At 40.2% G+C, this 16,975-nt stretch overlaps 1 protein-coding gene, 1 non-coding gene and 1 pseudogene across 3 annotated transcripts in view; 1 reads left to right on the plus strand and 2 right to left on the minus strand.

Moving 5' to 3' along the window:
- Positions 1–9,462, minus strand: part of ABCC5 (ATP binding cassette subfamily C member 5) — an 85,844-nt gene extending 76,382 nt beyond the window's left edge. The window contains exons 1-2 of one of the 2 annotated variants that reach the window (XM_090274613.1): positions 9,381–9,462; positions 4,353–4,536 (exon numbers count right to left, since the gene is read on the minus strand). In XM_090274613.1, the coding sequence (XP_090130739.1) occupies positions 4,353–4,481 (129 nt within the window). In that variant the 5' untranslated portion in view covers positions 4,482–4,536; positions 9,381–9,462. Of the gene's footprint in view, positions 1–4,352; positions 4,537–8,580; positions 8,707–9,380 lie in introns of those variants that run through there. The other variant, XM_090274622.1, reaches the window with a different exon arrangement.
- LOC150020977 (U2 spliceosomal RNA) lies at positions 7,920–8,079 on the minus strand (annotated as a pseudogene).
- Positions 9,463–14,124: 4,662 nt separating the features above from the next.
- LOC150020978 (U2 spliceosomal RNA) lies at positions 14,125–14,315 on the plus strand. The gene has a single exon (XR_016513557.1). It is a non-coding gene; the product is annotated as a U2 spliceosomal RNA (small nuclear RNA).
- Positions 14,316–16,975: the final 2,660 nt, after the last annotated feature.

Consider the following 16,975-nt stretch of genomic DNA (forward strand, 5'->3'; position numbering starts at 1 on the left):
AAAACCTTGTATTCCAATTAAGAGCCACAGATTTATTCTTATCTTTTGTTCCTTGGTGTAGTTTTCTCTTTTTTTCCCCCTCTGAGGGAAAATGTATACCTGGCAACCAGATTTTCTCTATATAACTACTATAGAAGTGATGGTTATGATTATGTGACATTAAATTGCAATCTCTATCCAATTACTAGTTTACATTAAGAAAAAACCCCGACTATATGCTTATATAGTCATTCTGCTTCGCAACTACTTAAATTATCCATTTTTTTATACCATCTCTGAACCAGAAATTTTTTGTCACCCTGCTGATTCCCTCTATCAGCAAACTGTTAACATATGAGACAAATTCAAGATCAATACATCTAAGAAATTTTGGTTTTTGACAGGTTAAATGCAAGAACATTCTAGGTGATATGTAAACTTTTAAAACATTTGATAGTTATGCATTCACTTTAATGTGTCCAAAAACTTGGTTGCATAAATCTAAGATTTTATTGCTTAGGTCAAGGCTAAGCAAATAAAAAGAAAACTAATGAAAATAAGTATAAAAACTTTCAAAGGGTACAAGGATATAATAAAAAAGGAAAAAAAAAAAAACCCAAAAAAACAACCAGGATCAAATTTAAAAGTTTAAGAAACATGAAACAATAATAAAAATGAAATTCATATAAGCTTCCTGAGATTTTATAAAAGTGTCATTAGTCTTCCTGTTCTCCAAGATAAAGCTTGATCACATGAATGAAACTTGCGGTCTGATACCTGAGTTTATCATTTTGGGGACAAAAGGCACAACAGTGACTCTATTTCTAGTTCTTCTCCACCTGTACAGGAAAAGCTTACAGCTGCCATTGCAGGCCCTAATGTCAATTCTACTATAACCAACTGCAGAGGGATCCTGCCCCGAGATTTCACAGGACCACACACTGACTTCCCGGGTTCTACCAGTTACTGCTCCACACGCCATCCTTGGGCAAGCCTGCTCACTCCCAAGGCTTCATATACATGGACGAACTAATGACTCTCAATTTTTTCCCAGTCCTCCTTCTTCCCTGTGCTCTGTCCATCTACTGATAACTTTACCTGGATGCACTTCAAATTCAACCTTCTTAAAAGCAAACTCATTCTTACCACCAATTTTAGGCACTCCAATGTGTCCCTCCCCTTCCAGAGATGCCCCTAAGTCTCTCTCCCCTCTCCATCTCATTATTATGCTTAGATATAGACCCATGGCTTCTCTTACATGGGCTAACACAGGAGCCTCCTGACTGCTGTCTTTTTTCTCTCTCCTATACAGGTTTTTTCCCCCTACAATTGCCTTAGAACTAATCTTCCCAAGATAATATCAAGTCTTAAAAAGTTCCCTTATCAGCTCAACCTCATTAGCCATTGGGTCACACATATTAAGACTATAATAAGATAACAGACGTACCTATCAGAATGGCTAAAATAAAGATTATGGGGATGCCCTGGCTGGTGTGGCTCTGTGGATTGAGCACCAGCCTGTGAACAGAAACGTCACTGATTCAAACCCCAGTCAGGGTACATGCCTGAGTTGTGGGCCAGGTCCCCAGCTGGGGGCATGTGAGAGGCAACCAATCAATGTATCTCTCACATATTGATGTTTACCTTCCTTTCTTTATCCATCTCTTTCCCTCTCTCTAAAAGTAAATAAATAAAATCTTTAAAAAAAGAAAACGATTACTGGGGAGAGGCAGGTGGAAAAGGGTAAACAGGACAAATGCTGATGAAAGAGACTAAATTTTTGGACGATGAGCCCACAATGCAATGTGCAGATGATGTATTGCAGAATTGTACACTTGAAACCTTTATAATTTTGTTGACCAATGTAACCCCAATAGATTAAAAAAATAAAGATAACACCAAAATTGGCAGGAATGCAGAGAAACTGGATGCATCATACATTATTGGTGGGAATATAAAATTATACAGCTACTGTGGAAAATATTGATGTTTCTTATAAAACTAAACATGTACTTATAATGACCCAGCAACTGCATTCTTGGGCATTTCAGAGAAATAGAGCTTATTCACACAAAATCCTACACATAAACATTAAAAGCAGGTTTATTTGTAATAGCCACAAACTAGAAATAACTCTCATATCCTTCAGTAGGGGAATGGTTAAACAAACTATGGTTTATCTACAACATGGAATACTACTCACAATTAAAAGGGAAGAAGTATTGTTATACACAACAAATTAGATGGATCTCAAGGGAATAATGCTGAACGAAAAAAGCCAATCTCCAAAGAGTCCATGCTATATGATTCCATTTATATGCAATACTTAAAATGACAAATAGAGATGGAAAACAGAATCATGGTTGCCAGAGCTTAGGGGAGAGAGGAAAGGGATGGCTGTGGTTATAAAGGGTAGCAGGAGAAATCCTTGGGATGGACGTATTTTCTATCTTGACTATGGTGGTAGCTCATACAAATCTACACATGTGAAAAACTGCATAGAATACACACACAAATGAATGCAGGTAAAACTGGTGAAGTCTCAATCAGGTGGATAGACTTTATTAATGTCAATCAATATCTTCTTGTTGTATTGTACTATAGTTATGCAAGAAGTTACCATTGGGGGAAGCTGGAAAAAGTGCATATGGATCTCTATATTATTTCTTACAACTGCATGTGGATCTACAGTTATCTCAAAATAAAAGGTTAAAAGAAAAAAATAAACCCTCCTTGCCCTAGCTATGTGGCTTAGTTGGTCGGGAGGCAACCGCTGGATGTTTCTCCCTCTCTCTCTTCCCCTCCCCCCCAACCCCCACTTCCTCTCTCTCTAAAGTCAATAAAAAATATCCTCGGGTAAGGATTAGAAAGAAAAGAAAAAGAAAACCTGCCTCAATAACGTCTAATAGCTCCCCAATGCCCATAATAAAAGGTTCCTTAGAGTGGCATGCAGAATTTCCCTTTCATATCCTACAATCTAGACAACTAGTTCTAAGAGCTCACATTTATTGAGCACAGGCTACATGGCAGACACCATTCTAAGCATTTTATATATATTATCTCATTTACATTCTACCATCAATGCTATTTTATTCACAAACCACTAAAGCACATATGATATAAGGAGTTTGATAGCATCCCCACCTAATCAACCTTCAAAGCTCTGCTCCATTTTTACCTTGGTGACTTCTTCCAGATTTAACTGCTATACTAACGATGTCGAACACTCAGAAGATATTCAAAAAATGTTTCATTAACAAAGTCTAGACAAAAGGACACAAACAAGTGACAAACTGCCACCTTAAGGATTTGTGACTGATTACACTGAATGTCTGTTTCTCCAAAGTTAAGCTTGAATGAGAAAGTACTGTATAGAATACAGTGGGGACAGAAAACACTGATTAGTGAGGAAATGTTAATTAGTAAGACAGCCATAGAGGGACAGCTAATGAATGTCAGGCTAATGGCTCCAGTGTCAGCTGCAAAGCACACATCTTTCTCAAGTTTTCACATAACAAATACATGAACACAAACCTGACTTCCTAAACCCAGTCGCCCCTCACTTCCCCTATTAGTTATTTTTGCAAGTCAAGAAAAAGAATAATTTCTTTTCTTAAAAGAAACATATTTCCTCCTGTTTAAAATGTATATTTATTATTTCCCTTAGAGGAAACTAGATTATTACATGGATTTACTTGAAAAGCTTACTGATTATCCTACAACAATTTAGAATTGTTTCAAGTATTGTCTGAAATCTGAATGAGTTTCCAAAGGAGTCATTTTAAACACACACAACAGAAGCAGAGGGAAAAAAAAAATTTTAAGCACATGAATGAAGTTTGATTATTCATATTCCCTCTGCTCCATTCCTCCCTCCCCTCCCATAAGTTCTCTTCTCTTAAGCAAAGCCTTTCAGAAGGCACCAAAGGTGAGCATAAGTGTCAGAGAAAAGCCAAAGGGAGAAACAAGTGAAAGGCTGAGAGCCAAACTCTCCTCTTTTAAAAGTGACCATAAATTCTTTTTAAGGTTTTATGTATTTATTTTTAGAGAGAGGGAAAGGAAGAAAGAAAGGGGAGGGAGAGAAACATCAATGTGAAAGAGAAACATCAATTGGTTGCCTCTGTGCCCCTAACTGAGGACCTGGCCTGCAACCCAGACTTGTGCCCTGACCAGGAATCGAACCAGTTAGCTTTCGGTTTGCAGGACAACATCCAACCCACTGAGCCACACCAGTCAGGGCCATAAAATCTTAACAGTGACCTAAAGTCAATAAAGAAAAAGAAACTTCTTTTAAACTATGCATTACATGAGAAAAGGTGTTGTCTAGCACAATGAGCAGACAAGAAAAGGGATGCAGGAAAGGAGATACCGACCAGCCGAGTTCTCTTGTACTTGGAGCCCTCGTGGTCTTTGTCCGGCCGGGAAGTGCTGGTTCTCTCTCTCACACTTCTATAGCCAGGACTGGGGATGATATACTCTTTTCCTATGTCGATATCCTTCATTTTCTCTTAATGGAGGTTCCACGGCTCATAGATTCCTGGTTTCACTTGAGAATTTCTGAAATGAAAAATTCATCAAGAACAATATTTCCTAAATTGTGCTTAATAATATGCAAATATTATTTAGGAATAATATTAAATATTTAAATAGGAAAAAAGGCAGTTAAGATTTTCTACCCTTATACTAATATTAATTTTTTTTTCAGGTAGCATTCACACTTTAAAGAAAAAATTCAGTGTAATATAAATAAGAATTATCTCTTCCCATTGCTAAGGAAAACAAAAAAAGATTAGCAAAAATAAACACACTGGTAAAAAGACTTACTCTTTTCAACTAAGTTCAAACCCAATATATAGAGAATTGAGATAGGTCTTTAAAAAAAATTTACGAAAACAATTTAAATTTGTTCCAAGAATTACAAACTCCACAATTTTAAAATGGGTATAATTTCTCCTGCTAAATGAAAACTTACAAAACACTTATTCTACCAATGATCTATCTCATCTCTGCATTTTTATAATTAGGTAATGAGGTAGCTGATATTATTTTAAAGCAGCATGGAGTTACTTAGTTAACATACAAAACAGTATTATACCTTAACTTTAAAAACAAACTCCCGGGTCCTGGCCTGGTAGCTCAGTTGGTTAGAGCATCATCATGCTACACCAAAGTTGTGGGTTGGATCCCCAGTCAGGGCACATACAAGAGTCAACCAATGAAAGCATAAATAAATGAATCAACACATTGATGTTTTCTCCCTTCTCCTCTTTAAAATCAATAAAAAATTTAAAAAATAATAAAAATAAAAATAAAAACAAATTCCCCTTGGGATATGAAAGTGTCCTAAAATTAGATAGTGGTAACGGCTGCATAATTCTGTGAATGTACTAACAAAATACTTCAAAAGGCTCAATTTCCATGGTTTATAAATTACATCTCAACTAAGGTGTTATTAAAAAACAAAAACAAAAACAAATTCCCCACCCGATCTATGTAGTTTAATGTAGTATGACCTGACACTCTATTCTAAACCTCTGCTTGCCTGCTAACTCTAATCAATATTCTGTATCAACTTTGATTACTTATGAAAAAATAAAATACATACATACCTTTCTGAAACATTTCCACCACTCTTAGATAATTCAAAGTTTCCCAAGATACAAGCTGAGAAAATCCCTTTCATACCAGCCTCACTAGAAATTGAACTGTAGCCATGTTGCCTTTTGAATTCCATTAATTCCTAGCTGGCAATCACTGTTAATTTAAAAGTACTACTCTTCAGACAAAATTCGGACAACTACAATCCTTTATTTTATTTTATTTTTTTATATATAACTTGTTTGTTTATTTTATTTTTAGAGAAAGGGGAAAGGAGAGAGGGAGAGAAACATCACTGTGTGGTTGCCTCTCACTCGCGCCCCTGACTGGGGACCTGATATTCAACCTAGTAATGTGCCCTGACTGGGAATTGAACCAGCAACACTTGGCTCACAGGCCGACGCTCAATCCACTGAGCCACAGCAGCCAAGGCTACAATTCATTTAAGGTATCATAAAAAAGGAGAAAATTTACTAATCCTCTAAATAAAAAGGGCCAAATCTCCTCCACAGATACATGCTTCCAGCACAAAGAAAGCCTGACTTCTTGCATTTCAGGGGTCTGATTCATGTACCCTGAGTGGATACTGTGAAGTTATTTATCTTAAAAAAAAAAAAAAAAATTCACCTTGTCCAATGACAAATTGCACCATACAGAACACTGGCTTACAACCAAGAACACAGCAATCACGTCACTGAGACCTCCATAAGCCTAAGCTGTAAACAAACCTGGCACCTGCCAGTGTCCCCAATGTCTGGCTACAGCTGCAGATAAGAGTAATCCTTGTTACAGGGGGTCACAGAAGTTCAACCTTCACATCCAAAGGTTCCCAAACCTAGCTAATTTAAAAGGTTAGTCCTACTTTGAGAAAAGGCAGGAGGAGGGAAGGGAGTCTGAAAGGTAGGAGGCCAAGGGAACTGATTTGTAATATCAAATGCCATGTCAAGAGGAACACAAAGATCACCTCAATTGTCTAAGAACTCACGATAATGCAAGTTTCTTTCAGTCACTTTCGTCGTCGTCGGCAGCCGTCTGTCTCGAGAGACGATGGTGTAGCTTCTTAAGAGTCTATCTGCACCGCCGAGAATGGCTGTGCAGTCCGACTCGGGAGTGACACGGTATCTGTCTCCTCCCGTGTTAAATCGACATCTTGCGATGACGCTGGAGTGTCCTCTCCAGTGAAGCTGAAGCTACAGAGCCTGGGCAGGGTGATATGGAGGGTCTGCTGTTGCCCATGCAGCAGACCCCCCCTCTCTTCGCAGCTGAAGGGTCCAAGGGAAAGACGGAGTCGATACAGCTTGGCTTCAGGTGCGCCGCAGGAGTTGCCGGTGTTGACTACAATGTCAAACCGCCTTAGGGACTCCGGCTCCGGATTTTCTGTCGGGGTTTACTCCCTTAGCCTTTCCCCTGAAGAGGTATGCCGCAAGGCAGCGGAGGTTTTTTGGAATCAGAGTTTTCCTTCTCTGATGTGCCCTGACTGGAAGATCGAACCAGCGACACTTAGCTCGCAGGCCGACGCTCAATCCACTGAGCCAAACCAGCAACTAAAGATACAAAAACTGACTATAGTCACAATACATGTTCTTAGAATTCCGGAGACCTAAGGCCGGTCACAGACGTCGGGTCACAGATGGCAGAACTGACAACAGGACACACAGATCACATCACTGAGGGCAGGTCACAGAGGGCTGGTCCTGATGGAAGTACTGAGCGAAGTTCACTAGAGCAAGTCCCTGAGCGAGGTCATAGAGGGCAAGTCACAGACGGCAGGTCACAAAAGACAGATGACAGAGGGCAGGTCATGAAGGAGGTCACAGATGTGAGGGAGAGCATAGAGGGCAAGACACTGAGGGAGGTCAAAGAGAGCATGTTACTGAGGCAGTCAAAGAGGGCAGGGCAGTGAGTGAGGACATAGGGCCAAGTTCAGTCATGTTATCTCAAGTTATTCTACGTATGAAGGATGCGGGAGCAGTTTCTCAACACTTCTAACACTCTTGCTTCTTTAATTTCCTGGGGAAAGAGGCACAGCCATGAGAATAGGCAGGGCAGAAGGGGCACAAAGTAACTATCTCCTGGCCTTGAATACACAGATGGATTCCATCTTCTGTGGGATATAAGACAGGGCATTCATTACACATGGAGACCAGCCAAGAAACAAGGCCCAAATCTTTTCTTTTTTAAAATATTTTATTTATTTATTTTTAGAGAGCAGGAAAAGGGAGGGAGAAAGAGAGGGAGAGAAACATCAACATCAATGTATGGTTGCCTCTCACACGCTTCCAACCCAGGACCTGGCCTGCAACCCAGGCATGAGCCCTGACTGGGAATTCACCAGTGACCTTTTGGTTTGCAGGCTGATGCTCATTCCACTGAGCCACACCAACCAGGGCACAAGGCCCAAATCTGAAGAAAGAAACTAAGGAAGAACCACTAGGCTAAGCTATTTTTAAACTGATAAGAACAAATACTACACTTGATCTTAGCCAGAGGCCAAGAAGCCATAGGCTAAACTATTTTTAAATACTATTAGATTACTTTTCTTCTATTTTCCCTTAAAGTTGTTTTAAAGTCTCTTTAAAATGCTAACTCACCTTATCTATTGAGAGGGGGAAAATGGAAAGGAATTTTTGTTCAAGTCTGAACCAGAGCTATGGATGGCACTGGTAAAATAACCAAAGTGGGAGAACCCCAAAGAAGTGCCAGACTAAAAATTAACAGAGTTGATGCCATTTGGTCAACTGTTTTTCTTTCTTTTTTTTTTTTTTTAAATCAAGACTCTCTTTCTAGTGACACAAGGGTACAACGAAGCAGATGAAACTGCATGGGGGGAGAGGGGTTACACAGGATTAAGAACTTTAATTAGCCAACTGGTGTTTCCAAATTGCCTTCATAACTTATGTTTCCAACATCTCAGGAATCTGGTTGCAGGCCCTGAAGGTGTACAAAAGGACCCGACCTTAGGCTAAAAGGAGGACTGGTATTTAGCCCCCTTCTCCAACCCACCTGTGTTTCCAATCTTCTGCACCTTTCACGTATTCACGCTGGAGTATAACCTACCCATCTCCTCCTTCAAAACCTGAAGCTTTGCCAATCATTCCTGTGCCTCCTACCTCCCCACGTCTGTGCAGAAACCAAATGATCCCTGTGTAATAAATACAAAGCATCGTGCAGGTCTGTGTGGTGGAAGTAGAACTGGCAATGATGACAGTCATGAGATTTGGGTTTCATTCTGGGCTCTGCCCTGGGTTTGCTGTGCGTGCTTAAGTCACAAACCTCCATTTACCCATTTGCAAAAAAAGACCCAAGAGGATGGCTTCTCAGGTGGATGGCAGCTCTGCCTCCGGTGCGCGGCTTAAGCTGGAGTGTCCCAGGCCGCCCTCCCACAACCTTAAGGATGGGGGCTTCTCGCAGTCCAACTTTGCCTGGGATGCGCCGGCCCCTAGGGCGTTCCCACGGCCAGTTGGGGCCTGGCGAGCCGATAGCGACCCACACCCACGGGCCGCGGGCGCAGCACCCCCTGGTGGCCGCAGCCGGGAATGTAGCCAGTACCCTTGACCACTCATCCCACCCTACCTGCCTTCCCAGGCCAGTACCTCAGCACGAGCCCGCAGGGGTCACGTCCCAAGGAGGGGGCGGCGGAAGACAAGAGGAAGGCCAGGCCCGTTTCTCAGGTCTCTGGCTTCCCCCGAACTGCTCGTATCCTGATCACAGCCCGCCGCCCCCAGAAAAAAACATACGGGGGGGCGTGATCCAAGTGACAACCGAGGAGTAAGAACGGGGTGCGGCGATAGCCCCTACCTTACCTGTGCCCCAGGTCCAGGACGGCCGCACCGGCCACTCGACCACGCTCCTATGCATCAGCTCCGTTGCAAAACAAGCCTTTATAGCGGCATTGGCCGCTAGACTGCGCAGGCGTGCTACACAAAGAATCCCCAAGACTGAAGGGAATTGTAGTCCTCCTTCCAGGACCCCGAGGCTGGATACGCGGCAAAGGACTCTATTTCCCAGAAGCACCGTAGAAGCCCTGGGGGAGGTGCAGGCTGCTCCTCCTTTTCACCGCGCTCCTAGCTCTGCACCATCCTTGCCAGTACTTCTGCGACCCTGTCTGCAGTCTTCTCTCAAGCCCTGTACCGCCGTGGGTGGCCGGGAGGGTTGACAGTAGCCCTGTGTGGTCCGGCAGCCCGGTATTTGTTAGGCAGGGAGATCCTGCCGGTGTGCGGCCGTTTATGCACCAGAAACACCGCGAAGGTCACCGTAGCTTTTATGTCCTTGTCGCCGGCCAGTCCCCAACCTTATCTGTTGTGCACTTAACGTTTTATGACTGCTTGTTCAGGAAGCCACCCTGCATTCTGATACTACCTTGCTTACTTTTATCCCACTGCCCAACACGCAGTATGTGCTGCCTGGTTTCTAGATAATGAGATGCCATGATCACCGTTTTTAGAGTGGCAAGAGCCTTAGAAACCGTATGCCAACTCATCCCTACATTTTTATAAATGAGGCTAAGGTTCCCTTTATCTTTTTGTGTTTCACCTGTACCTTCACATGATCATAACATAACTACTCTGTTGAGTGCCTACCTACTCTGTATCTGGTGCTTTACATATAATTCTTGTTTCTTTTAATCCCCATAACAACCCTATGTATTATGATTATCCATTTCAGAGACTTAAAAAAAAAAAGAAAGTAAAGTGACTTTTCCACCTTTATAAAACCAGATAGTGTGAAGACACTAATGTGTCATAAAGCAAAGGTATTAATACAGTGTTCTTGCACAAAAATGAATTGATAAGCCAGTGCAATACAATAAAGAGGCTAGAAACAGACTCACGTATATATGTAAACTTGAGCTGTAACAGAAAAAAATTATTACAAATCAGTAGAGAAAGGAAGAAGATTCCATAAATGGTGCTGGTATATTGGTTATCCATATATATATATATATATATATATATATATATATATGTATTTAACTTAGGGAATACTACTTTATACATAGCACCAGGAAAATCTATTTTAGGTAGATCAAAGGCCTAACAGTGAAAGATAAAACTTTTTTTTAAGAGAGAGAGAGAGAGAGAGAGAGGGAAACATAAGAGAGGGAGAAAGGGAGAGAAACATGGATCAATTTCCTCTCATATTCTTCCTGACCCAGAGCCTGCAACCTAGGTGTGTGCCCACTTCAGAAATCAAACCAGCATCCTTTCTCTTTGTGATATGACACCCTGGTCAGGGTCGAAAGTGAAAACTTCAAAACATTTAGAAGAAAAGGTGAAATATCTTTGTGAACTTGAGAGTAGAGAACTTCTTAAACAAGATATAAAAAGTAAGAAAGGAGGTTGTAAAATTTTACTATGTTAAAATTCAATCTTTTGTACAAGATGATATAAGTAAAGATAAAGCAGAAGCTATAACTGACAGTTTTAAAATATAAAATGTACAGATAATTTCTACAACTCAATAAGAAGTGGCAAATAATCCAATAGGAAAATGATGTGAACAAACAGTTCACAGAAAATAAAACCAGAGAAGCCACTCAAATATGTTTGAAAAGATACCCAATCTCACTAATAATCAGGGAAATGGAAATTAAAATAGCAATGAGATGCCATCTTATAGGGAAATGTAAAAATCTGACAACACTTATGTACTGTCAAGGATCTGTAGAGACAGAATACAAGTTATTCCACATATTGCTGATAGAGCGTCAATTGATAGAACCCTGGAAATGGGCTATATTGTTAGACCTCAAGTAGACTTCTAAAATTCACTGGCTTTGATTGGAACGTCGTCCTTGTAACCAAAACGTTAAGTGTTCAATTCCTGGTCAGAGCACATACATAGGTGGTGAGGATTAAAAAAGAATTCAGTGACTTGAAATCAAGAAGTTTATTTCTAGGGGATCACTACCAGATCAGCAGTACAGTTCTGCTTCTTGCAGTTCATCAGAGACCCAGGGTGACAGTGGTTCTGTCAGGTTCAACATTTGGCTCCCCAAGTTGCTCTGTTCATTGCTATCACCCATCACCCAGGTAGGAGGAAGGAAAAAGAGAGTGTGAAGGGGGTATGAGCTGGTTTTCAGGCACCAGCCAGGAAGCTGTGTACATCATTTCTAATCACACTCTATTGATGCCAGTTTAGTCATATGGTCACATCTAACTGAGAAGGAAACTGGGAAATGCAATGTTTACAGGAACAGCTATGAGCCACCTATAACTGTTACAATGGAAAAAGACAAGAAGGGATTTGGGGAAAAGCTAATGTTTTTTTTTGTTTTTGTTTTTTTATTTTTTTTATGCCTATCCTTGAACCCAGCAATTCAACTTCTGCATATATGCTCTAGACTAGCCTTTCTCAGCAAGGGCTTCTGCAAGTGAATTAAGCCCTACACAAAATTATTTGAGTGATTATTTTCTTAATTATTCCAAGGATAACACATAGCTAGTATCATTCTAGATGCCAAGGGGAGAAGTTAATTTATTACACATAATGAATACCTTAGGACATTAGGGGTTAACACCACTAGCTGAGAAAGGCGACCCTGAAGCACCTCCCATGCATCTGCACAAAGAGATACATTCATTGTGTATTGTGTGTAATAGTAGAAAGAACCTAAATTTCACTAATAAAAGAACAGATAACTAGTTATGGTATTTGTACAATGGGATATTATATAGCAGTTAAAGAACAAGAGCTACTATGTATCAATAGGTATAAATCTCAAAAACAATATTGAGTAAAAATAAGTTACAAAAAGACCCAAATTGTATGACTCCATTTGTATTAATTTTGAAAACATGTAAAAATATATGTTATTTAAGGTTACACATGTATTTTGGACATGATAACAATTTCAGAGTATAGTTACCTCTGCTGTTGGAGGGAGGAGTGTGAGACCAAAGAGGGACACACAAAGGGCTTCATCTGTTTCTGTAACATTTTATTTCTTTTTAAAATGACTTATAAATGTTAAAATTTAGCAAAGCTTGGAGTTAGGTACATGGGTGCTGTTAATATCACTTGCTGTATTTTTGGTAGCCTTTAAGTATTTCACAATTAAAAAGTGTTAATATCATAGAAACAAACATTTCTCCTCTTGTTGGAAGTATGTGCAACTTAACATATACACATAGACACATAGTTTCTACTGATAATTCCTGAAGCATCTCTGGCCATCTGACTGGATAAGGAAAACTTCTCCGCAGTGCTCCTCAAGCCACCTTGCTAAGGCACACTAGTATAATACTTCCAACCATGCCCCACACACTGCAACACCCAAAAACTGCCTATTTGATACCCTCATATAAAAGAAAATAAATATTCCTAAAATCTCCCTGGAATACATCAAATATATTAATTACAGGTTTTTAAAAAGAAGAATGAATGAGCCCTATGCAGCCCTAGTGCCAGGCTTCAATGATCTATGGCACTATTGTGGTCTAAGGATAGCCTTGGCCAAAGACTTACACTTATTTACATGATATTGATGGCAAAGCATCCCCTCCTTGAAAGGTGTTTGTGTTGTGAAGTGTTTTGGGGGGTGCTATTCTCCAACACTCAGGCAAGGGGCTAGAAAATCTAGGGCAATTCAAACTTACATGCATTTTAAAATAATATTTATGTTGTGTAATTTACTGAATATACTCATTCATTCAGTATTTGATGGAGATAAAGTGGAGATAAAACAGACACATCTCCTGCCTTCATAGAGCTTAGAGTTCCAGATAAACATTCATTCAAATTTAAACTATACCTGCAGTAAGTACTAGAAAAGGAAGGTGGCGGAGGAGAGAATACTGGAGGCAGAGGGAAAAACCAATACCAGGTGGAGGGAAAAACCAATACCAGGTGGTGGGAAAAGGAAGGATACATTTCCAAAGGCCTGTAGACTATGTTACATGGTCTTTAGCATACGTGTAAAAGGCAACCATTGCAAAGTTTTAAAAGGTGAGTGGGTTAAAGGTTGAGAAATCAAATTCGCATTTTGAAAACTACACTGCAGCTGGCAGACTGGAGGAAGACCTAGAGGCAGCTAGAGCGGAAGAGAAGAGTTTGGGTAGGAGTGATCTTGTCCAGGAAAGAGGGTGATGGCTTGGGCTAGGACTGTGGTGGAAAAAGGGAGAGAAGTGCGTGGACTTGAGAGCAATTTAAGAGGTACAATCACAGACCTTGTTGATGGGTTAAATGTGGTGGTATGAGAAAGAGGTGTCAAGAGAAACACACGGGCATGTGCCTTGACTAGGAATCGAACAGGCAACCTTTTGCTTTGCAAGATGACACCCAACCAACTGAGTCACACTGCTCAAGGCACTATTCACTTTAAAAATATATATATTTTATTTAGCCCTGGCTGGTGTGGCTCAGTGGATTGAGCACCAGCCTGTGGACCGAAAGGTTGCTGATTTGATTTCTGATCACGGCACATACCTGGGTTGTGGGCCAGGTTCCCAGTTGGGGACGTGCAAGAGGCAACACATGGATGTTTCTCTCCCTCTCTGTCTCCCTCCTTTCCCCTCTCTCTAAAAATAAATTTGAAAATCATTTTTGATCGCTTCTCGGCCTTTTGGCTAAGATCAAGTGTAGTATCTGTTCTTATCAGTTTAATATCTGATATGTCCTCTATCCGAGAACATTATATTAAATGGATTTTTGGAGTTGGGAGATGGAATAGGAGCTTGCTCTGTCCACTCTGCGCATTGACCCAGTATTGCAGTACTTCCGGGAATGGGGCACCAAAAAGAAAAAGAAAATCATTTCTGAAAATTTGATTTATTTATATATATGTTGCTTGCATTCTATATTCTATCTGTAGTAAGTTTAAGACATCTTTTTAAAGTTTTTCTTCTGGATTTATTCTATTTACTAAAACAGTATTTTCCCCAAATAACCCATGGAGTACTAGTCCTGCAAGATATTCTAAGAAGCAGAAACTTTCCTTTTTTTTAAATTTAATCTTTATTGTATTTTTTTCCATTACCAGTTAGTCCCCCCAGCAATCACCACACTGTTGTCCATGTTCATGCGTCCTTTTCCCTTTTTGCTCAATCCCTTCACCCCCTCACCTGCTCCAACCCAGCACAGCTTCATCCTGCTCTCCATCTATGAGTCTGTCTCTGTTTCGCTTGTTAGTTCAGTTTGTTCATTGATTCCACATATGAGTGCAGTCATATAGTACTTGTCTTTCTCTGACTGGCTTATTTCACTTAGCATAATGTTCTCCACGTCCATCCATGCTGTTGCAAAGCATAACATTTTCTTCTTTTTTACTGCCAAGTAAAATTCCAATATGTAAATGTCCCATAGTTGTTTTATCCACTCATTTAATGATGGACATGGGCTGCTTCCATATCTTGGTGACTGTAAATAAAGCTGCAATGAACATAGGGGTGTTTATGTTGTTTCAAATTAGTGTTTTGGGTTCCTTCAGATATATTCCCAGAAGTGGGATCACTGGGTCAAAAGACAGATCCATTTTAATTTTTTTGTGGTAACTCCAGACTGCTTTCCACGGTGGCTGCACCAGTCTGCATTCCTACTAACAGTGCAAAAGGGGTCCTCTTTCTCCCCATCCTCACCAGCACTTGTTGTTTGTTGATTTATTGATGACGGCCATTCTGACAGGTGTGAGATGGTATCTGAGAAGCAGAAATTTTCAAAGTCAACTAAGTTTGGAAAATTATGTATATGATATTCAAGTCACATGAACAAATTTTAGCTAAATACTCTGAGAAATTCTACAATAATAAAACCTGTTTAGCCTTGTTCGATTCAGTTTTTTCAGACTTATTTGAATTTGAAATAACAAAAATAATTTTTCAGAAACAGCATTTAACATCCTGTAGAATTAGTGTTCTGCAGAAAAAGTTTTGAGATAGGCCGATTTAAAATCATCTTTAAATAAAAAAGAAAAAGAAAAAAACTTCCCAAAGGGGAAGGGATTCTCAAACGATGAAGAGTCATGTTGAGAAGAGCAGAGGGATGAAGCTTATCAGTATCCAGCTGAGTGAGAGTGAGTGAAAAGGGCTTGTGGTTACTGGGTGCCTTTAGTCAACCCAGACGGTTTAAGTCCAGAAGATTCCATTCAAGTCGAAGTGACCCAGGCAATCTCAGCTGAGCCAGGATAACAATAACAACTACCATTACTGCCATTACTTCTGCTTCAAATTATTAATTGCTCAGGGTAGGAAAGGCACTATACATTATCTCCAACCACACAAAACCCCTGCAAGAGAGGTTTTATCTTCCTTATTTTAGAGATGAGAAAACTAAGACTGCGAGAAGGTGACATGATTCCAGTAGAAACAGGATTTGCTCTTAAATCTGTCTTACTGCATCACACCGATTCAGTCTGTAAAGCTTCTTCTTGTGAGCAATTGCTCGCCCTTTGTTCTCTAAGTCACTGATTACCCTCTCTGGAGTCTTCCCTAACAGAAATAATTCTAGAGTAAAACAGGTTAAACCATTGATTATTTTGGTCCACTTAACCATACCACCTCTGATTTCCTCTATGAATCAAATTTTGCACACTCTAAATCTGATGAGACCTCTGACCACCTAGGCATGAAACAGTATTTTGAAATTACTTCTCAAGGCTCTCTAAGAATCAGAAAAGAAAATCAATCCTAACAGCCAAAGCCAACTCAAACACTTATAGAGGCCAAGCAGGTAACATGAATGAGAGAAGCTGGTCAGGAACAAGACAACAGTTGGTGACAGAGACTGTGATGATCTAGAGAGACTATTGCAGCACCAAAGAGCTTAACTGCTTCTTGGCTGTGGCACATAGTGGTCAAGCAAAAATGTGAGCCCAGTGTTTCTTGATCTCATTTTTTGAATGAATCCAGAAACACAGTTTTTATGTGAAATCTCTCAATTCCAAATGTTGACAACTAATTTCTTTAAAATACTAGCATGGTCAAAAACAACATAAACTTGCAGGCTGATCACTCATGACCTCATAAGTCAATCTCTACTAAAAACAGTATTCCTCTACCACCTCCCTTCTACCCCACTATTCACTCCCTCCATCCAGTAGACCTGGGCCCACATTGCTTTTGATACACTCAAAAAAATCAAAAGTTAAGACCTGTCAGTACCTGAGTCATGTTTAAAACTTAGAGTCTGAAGTTGATTATAAAAAAGGAGACCTCTGTTATTTTTGAAAGACAGTAAGAGGGTTAAAATTAGTGCATGTGTCACTTGAAGACAATGGCAGTCATTATGTGGCTTTTCTAGGATGCATTGTATGCTAGAGTGACTCCACAGGATGAGGAGGCCATTAGCACTGCTCCAGTGACCAAATATTTTTGCTTCCTCCTCTCCAAACTGATTTTCCAGATTACCTTTGGAGACTAGAGTCAGGTCCAATTAGGTCACAGAGCAAGTAGTCCTCCATGGC

This window comes from Furipterus horrens, unplaced genomic scaffold (genome assembly GCF_987537825.1).
Source record: "Furipterus horrens unplaced genomic scaffold, mFurHor1.1.pri manual_scaffold_1, whole genome shotgun sequence".
Taxonomy (NCBI): domain Eukaryota; kingdom Metazoa; phylum Chordata; class Mammalia; order Chiroptera; family Furipteridae; genus Furipterus; species Furipterus horrens.